This window comes from Brachyhypopomus gauderio, unplaced genomic scaffold (assembly GCF_052324685.1).
Source record: "Brachyhypopomus gauderio isolate BG-103 unplaced genomic scaffold, BGAUD_0.2 sc34, whole genome shotgun sequence".
NCBI lineage: Eukaryota > Metazoa > Chordata > Actinopteri > Gymnotiformes > Hypopomidae > Brachyhypopomus > Brachyhypopomus gauderio.
In genome coordinates, this window is record NW_027506866.1 from 2,408,067 (window position 1) to 2,415,392 (window position 7,326).

General features: G+C 37.9%; 1 protein-coding gene across 1 annotated transcript; it reads right to left on the bottom strand.

The window, feature by feature from the left end:
* Positions 1-1,654: 1,654 nt before the first annotated feature.
* Positions 1,655-5,760, bottom strand: LOC143485449 (receptor expression-enhancing protein 6). The gene is made up of 5 exons (XM_076984895.1): positions 5,488-5,760; positions 4,460-4,553; positions 3,244-3,382; positions 2,345-2,513; positions 1,655-1,926 (listed from the first exon to the last, which is right to left on the bottom strand). The coding sequence occupies exons 1-5, from the start codon at positions 5,603-5,605 to the stop codon at positions 1,892-1,894; spliced, it is 555 nt and encodes a 184-aa protein (XP_076841010.1). The 5' UTR covers positions 5,606-5,760; the 3' UTR covers positions 1,655-1,891.
* Between the last annotated feature and the right edge of the window lie 1,566 nt (positions 5,761-7,326).

Genomic DNA, 7,326 nt, shown 5'->3' on the forward strand with positions numbered 1-7,326 from the left:
CAGGCCTGGGAATCAAACCACTACTTGAACTCCGATCAGAACTAAGAACTAACTAACTAGTTCAGGGTTAAGTTTGTTTAACCCGTTTTCAGAAATACCCCCCTGGTCTAAACCATTCCATACGCAGTTCTTTCAGTCTTACATACAATTCTTGTGATGTTTCATTCAACATATTTCTGTTGACCGGAACCTCTGTCTATATGTCTCTGCACATTTTTTTAAAACCGCTTCCTTAATTTTCTTATAATCGTTTGTATCCCTAATTTCCATAGCCACGTACACATACGCGCTTCACCAGTTAACAGAGGAATCAGACGAACAGCCCAATGTCTGTCTGGCCAATGACATGGTCATGCAATTCTCTCAAATGTCATCAAAAATGTTCTGTGTCGTCTGGTGTCATTTCGGCTCTTTAAATTTTGTCAGCGGCATTGGGTGCTGTGGTGACTCCATCATACTACTAACTACATCACTTCCCCGATGGTAGACTACGTTCAACACAGCTTGAGTTGCTGAAACTTTGCTAATTTCTTTCATCTCATCTCGTGCTACTGGAATGTGAACAAGCATTTTCACAAGGCTAATTTCGCGATAATACCTCCTACGGAATACCCTGCTCTCATTCCTCTATCATGTTGAGCCCCATCAGGCCTCCACTTGCTCCTTGGCTTTCCAGCGAACTTCGTGGACGTTGGAGACCCAACTCCGCCCTTTCTCCAACCTCATCCTGCTTCAACTTCAGCCGCATTTCTATCGTCACGTAGGTTTTCTCAGATCTTACTTACACGGGAGGAACTGACACAGAACCATCATGGACATTTACGCAACGTGGTTGTTTCTCATTTGTCCCGCAGGTTTCCAAACACACTTTCTCTGAGTGACTACTCAATTCTTACTGCCCCAAATCAATTCCAAATAAACTATTTACTATTTACTAAATAAACAAACCAACATAAAGCAAATATACTAGAATTCCCTTCATGAAAATCTTCATTACTCACTCATGACATTTTATTGTTGAAACAGGCCTAGTCAGCAATCCAATAACAACTCTTTAGGCGTTATCTGTCTATGCCTCTGTCATTAAGAGTACACACTCCCGACTCATTGCTGGTGTTGCCAATTTACCGGTAGAAAGGAAATTTTTTTTTTTATATAAAATACAAATATATTAAAATATAAACTAACTCCAAAAAACCAAAACATATCCCCCACCGGTCTGTAACAATTAGTGAGAGCTCATGTAACAGGCTTTCACCCTGTTACTGCTCCTGCCACTTTTTTATAGGAAACGGGTAAAACAACAGGAATGAGCAACGATTGAATATTCACTAGAGCACCAGCTTGAACAACTAAATAAAACCTTGGGTTTGAGAAATGTGCTAAATAATAAATGATTACTATTTTATTATTATTGGTAATAATAATAAATTTAGCTGACACCCAGGCCAAAAGGTCACAGTTTAAGCAAATTATTTATATAGATTATATAGATATATAGATTATAGTCAGCTAACTAATATCTCCTGAAATGTGATAAACAGCCATAGCAGACCTCTGTGGCCTACACATCCAGTGTTTAATCACCATTACAAAAACCTGGTTTGTATCAATAACATTTAAACCTTCTGCAGCGTCAAACTACATGCAAAAGTAAATTTCACAAGTGATTTTTTTATTAAAACCATTAGAATTTATGACTGCAATACAAACTTTTACCTTAAATTCACATTTTGATAAATCACAATTCACAATTAATCAACACTTCTATTCACTCAGTTGTGTTATGAAACACAGTCTATAAGTTGTGAGAAGATCTGTAGTTGGAAGCAAAGGCATCAAGGTAAGAAAACATTTAAGGCATCATTTTCTTCACATAATTTCCCCTGAATCATTTGTTCTTGTCACTACCCACCATGGTAAAACCTGAAAAAAGAGTAATAAAAGAGTTATTTCTCCATCAACTGATCCTGCCTGCTAAGCAAATTGTATTTTAAATATTTCTGTACTAAATATTTGTAAACATGAAGCAAAGAAGTGCATCAATTGTTACATTTCACTACAAAATAATATTAAGGCAAAAGGTTCATACTTCACTACCCCCACACTGTTGCATGAGGTGTACAAATTATAGAGTACTGACAGTATAAAGCACAAACATTTCACCTCACTGTTCATCAAGGAAAATCACATTTTTCTTTTTGACTGAACTCTTAAGCTCCATTTAGTACAATATGCTTATAATTCTCTTATCCCACCTACATGCATGTTGTTATACTGTAAGGCAAGTCATGAATCACACTGAATATAACTTAAGATTCTGCAATAAAAGGGGCTCATTTACCTTCACTGGCCACAGACTGAGCTGCACTTTTGGCCTTGCCGCTCAAATCTTTGACCATGGTGTCAAGCACAGCCTCGTGCTTGAGGAAGAAAGGCCTCACGAGGCGGGTATATATGATCTGAGAGCCATTCCATGAAATGGGGGCCATGCACCACAGCAGGAACACACACTGGGGGGGGAGTAACACTTGAGTATGAGAAGCAAGAATGTGTGAAACAGTCCTACCATGGCCTGCTAAAGGAAAGTTGAAGTTAGGCAGATTTGTAAAGGTACTAGATTAGTTGAAGTTTTGTAGATTTGTAAAGGTACTAGATTAGTATCTGTAGTGTCCAACTCAGTCATGAATATCTTTTTTTGAAAGATCTCCAAATTAATTGTAATCACCTTAAAGGGCCTCACAAAGTCTGTGCATGACGTGACTACTTTTCCATATCAGGAAAATAAAAATCATTTAAATAATAAAAAAAGATCAGTTGTATATTTTAAGAAGTTGTGATTAGTCATCAAACACCCCAAAATACACCCAGTTTTAATGTGATCAATATTTTCTGATAGTGATACAAAATAATTATATCACTCTCTTTATATAGAGACTGTTAGAAACTATAACAGATATACACTGATACAGGACTCTTAAAAACCTGCCAATTGTGTTTAAGCTTTACTTTCAGTTCAAGATTCAAAATACAGTGAAATGCTAAATGTAACAAAAGTTCTTCTTCAAGTTCAATTCTTCACTGCATTTCACTGTATTTTGAATCTTGAACTGAAAGTAAAGCTTAAACACAATTGGCAGGTTTTTCTCCATTCTACAATTCTACATTATTAAACATGTTGTGCATACTTTACTATGTAAAAAGACAATAGTGCCACTAGGACAAATAACCTCAGGCCCATACCTTTCCAGCATAGTAAAAAGGAAACCAAAATAAGAAGATGTCTGAGAAGAATTCTGCCACACTGAAGAGTCCATACACGACCCAGTAGGTGAGCCACTGGGTGTCATCATCCTTACTCCTGCTCTCAATGGCTTTAATACTGCACCAGCACACACAAGAGCGTGACCACAATCATTAAGGGCAACAGTATTATACACATTTTAAAATGACTTTCAAAGACTGCTATCTCCTTTTAAAGTATGCTTAGCTAAGTCACACCATAAACCAGGTCACCCTTAGTGTTGCTCCTGGTAAAGCTAAGAAGTGTATCTTTATAGGAGAACTTCAACATTAAAGATGTGTATTCTTAATTCATTTGGACTGAGCATGCACCAATTTTCTATTAATGACAAATTGCATAATCAATCATTTAGTGAAGATAGACAAGTATTAAAAGCTGAAATATTTTAAAACTAGAGATATAGTCAGTGGTTCAACAGTGTATGGATCTGTCAAGCAGATGTGGTAATCTATATATTTTCTACATATAAAAAGAAACAGAGACTTGGATAAACACAATAATTCAATTTCACATTCCAACCTCAAACTCAGTCCTGTCCTTAGCCCCCACACTCCAATACACCTCAACTAATATTTGAAAAATTAAGTCCTTTGAATTACTATTTCAGTCTTTGAAGGCAAAGACTGTCTGCTCCGAAGACAAGCAGTCACTAATAGTGACAAGCAGTCTCCTCTGCTCAAGAGAGCAGAATTTCCCATGTCAATGGTACTATACTGCCTGCTGGAAGCCATTAGAGAACACACTTGTTTTTATAAAGTAGTACAAAAAACAGGAATCCAAACAGATTTAAAATCTCAGTGTATAAGGTCAAGATCTGGGGTTCAGCAGTATTTAAGGGTTTTTTTTTTTGTTTTAATTTTGAAATTAAACGAATAGAATAGAAAAAAAACATCTCTCACCCTTCAAGTGGGTGGTCGTCATTGAGTATGAGTGTGTGGCATATTACTGTTCTTAGGATAGCACTCTTCTGGAGTGACACTGAGGTCATTCCTGGGATCTGTTAAAACCACACCTCCAGCATAACCTGAACCCCATAACCCCATAACCCCATAACCCCATCACTACACGCTCACTTTGAAAGCTTTACATTTATATATATATATATATATATATATATATATATATATATATATATAAAGCCATCTTGATACTTACGAAGCATATGCAGGATAAACAAATCCAATGAGGTTGCAGAGAAGAGAGGCACCATAACCAAATAATAGATATAATGCAATGATGGACACAGCACCTGCAAAACACACACGCACCTGAAATCACTCAGACTGGAACAGTGCACTGTAGGTGCTGGGAACAAAGAGCAAAAGCTCAAACAAAGTGTGTTCACATTGTAGACACAGGCAAATTACAACAAACTGCACGTTGTCTGCATAGCACGAGGATGTGCGATTTTGCTTAGGTGGCGCACACCTAGGTGACTCTCAAATAAATACATAAATAAATACACAAATGGGCAATGCCTGCTCGACTCGGCGTCTCAGGCTGCACAGACACTCTACCCGGTTAAAAATAACCCCAGGGATCAGCTGTTAGCGGGAAATTAAAGCCACCTAGACATGCAACAGGAGCGACAGTCAAGCACAAGAGACCATAGAAAGACAGCCTGGACGTGCATGCGTTATTGATGTAAGGCAGACACACCCATATTTTGCCTGGCTAGAATAAATACAAAAGCGGAACAAACGGAAAAAAACTGGAACAAACGAAAAATACAAGTGAAAAAGTACCAAGTCTAACATATAAGCGCTTTTCTCACAAATAAAATACAATTAATTTGCACGCACGACCTACTTTAGGTAAGATGGCATCGATTTAAACTAAGGTACAGTATTACCAGACAGGTTACAGACTGGACATGGGTTCGACGATTATCATAGCCCCACTAAAACGAAAGTGCCTTACAATTATTTGGATATTTACATGAAAATAAACTGTCCCTTTTCAGTGTGTCTAGTTTTACCACCTGAAAATACACACAAAGGAACTATGAGTTACAGGTAAGCAGCCTACAGGACACCTGTAACGTCTGATAGGTGTTTTAGATGAATAACCTCAGCTGTCTGCTTAATACGACACACCAACATGCACACACAGGGAGCCAGGTGTTGCCCAACATAAGCAGATTGCCAAATAATGTAGTTAATGTAGTTAATGTAGTTAACTACCTGTTGCAATGTACTGTTTCTGAACTCCAGTTCGTTCCTCCAACTTCGCAAAAAAATCCGTAACCACGTTCTTCTCTTTAAAAAACGCCTCATAACGGTCTGTAAGAACAGCAAACATTATGTGTTCTTTCTATGAAAGTGCAAAAAACGTAGTAAAAAGGTAATACGTTACAACGTGTTGTTTCGAGAGTCTAAATGTATTGTAGTACAACACTACTAGCGGTACACAGCAGTGCCGACGGCACGTCACCAGGTAGGGGGACGTTGGCGTGACGCAGCAGTACGTAGATGACTGATATCAACCAATCAGAGACTTGGATCCTTGTACAGGTGACTAGGATTAGTGAGTAAACTTTGAACCTTTTGTGCTTATGTCGTTAAATATAATCTACGTATAGGTGCACACGGCCATCTGATGTTTGCTTTAACTACTCAGTCTTTTAATGGAACAAATGTGTCAGGAGGAAAGTGTCCGGAAAAGACCACGACATCCAGGACAATCGGACACCCATGAAATGTGCAGCTTGTTGATTTTTATTATGATGTTGTTTTGACTATTACCTACCAGAGGATGGCGCTCTCTTAAAGCCCACGCAGATCTACTTTCATTGCAGTGGTGTTACTGTACACCGAAATCTGTGGCCAGAACTCGGTCACCATTCCTGACGGCTGTTCCGACATAATAAAAATAATAAAATTCCGACATAATTTAAACACCAATAAAAATGTTTTTAGATGTTGTGATTTATGTTGTCACAGTATTGGTGTTTCTAAACACACATTTGGAATTTGATTTGTTAATGTTCATTGGATTGTGGACAAATATACAGATGGATATAAACATGTGCTTAAACTGCATATCAGTTCTGTAAGGTAATTTTCAATGAAATTTATTAGAAACGTTTCTAAAAATACAGTCATCAGAAAACAATACAATCAGAAAACACAACCAAAAACATGACAGCAAAACCAGAAATATAACACAATCAGAAAACACAACAGCAAATCAGAAAACACAACACAGCAAATGTGATAGCACAGTCAGAAAAATGCCAACTACAGTAGGCTTGGACGGTATCTGTCTTTTCTATACCTTCATGTAATTTCACTGGGGTATAATGGTATATGTTTATATTATTGGTATTGTGGTGTCTGTTGTCAACCAGAGGTGAATAGGCCCCTCTTTGAGTCTTGGTAATTTAGACCAGGCAAAGAAGAGCAATCTAGTGATAAAAGTGAAGAAAATGCCGAATAACAACACTTTGTACACTTACGGCCATTGACGTTTTCATGCTGTCTGTGGTGTCTGTGCTGTCTGTGGTGACTGTATATGCTGTTTCTTGCTGCTCTATGTTGTCAGATGACGTGACTAACAACTCATTCAGGGTCACGTGACTTCTCAATCAGGGCTGACATTGGTTGATGGTGCAGAGGTGTAAAAGTTCGCCTTGAGATTGTTGGAATGGTGCTTTGTGGGGTCTTGAGCAGAGACTGTGGCTCATGGCTTGGACTCAGCTATCTGTGAAGCTGCTTTATGACATTGGCTGTTATAAAAAAGTATTGTATAAATATGTTTGACTGACTATATGAAGGCATTTGTGTAAAAAATTCAAACGGAGCTGCTGATAGTAGTGTAAACTGTGCTGCAAGCTCCCTCCAGCTCCTTGAACAAATGAGCAAAGCACAAATAATGTCTTTTAGCAACATTTTCCTTTCAAACAGTATTTCCCATTTACAACTGGAACAAAACATTTTCACAAAATTACAACAAACCAATAAACCTGGAGGAAGAGTATTGCAATAGTACTGAGGCCGTAAAGTGACATCATGTGTGGGAAT

What these genes read in the sequence shown, in the direction of transcription:
- LOC143485449 (XM_076984895.1), bottom strand. Translation starts at nt 5,605, where the DNA reads ATGTTTGCTGTTCTTACAGACCGTTATGAGGCGTTTTTTAAAGAGAAG. An exon ending in GAAACAGTACATTGCAACAG is followed by an intron (nt 4,554 to 5,487) that starts GTAGTTAACTAC and finishes TGTGTTTTGCAG; the next exon opens with GTGCTGTGTCCATCATTGCA. An exon ending in TCAGTCTGTGGCCAGTGAAG is followed by an intron (nt 1,927 to 2,344) that starts GTAAATGAGCCC and finishes CTCTTTTTTCAG; the next exon opens with GTTTTACCATGGTGGGTAGT.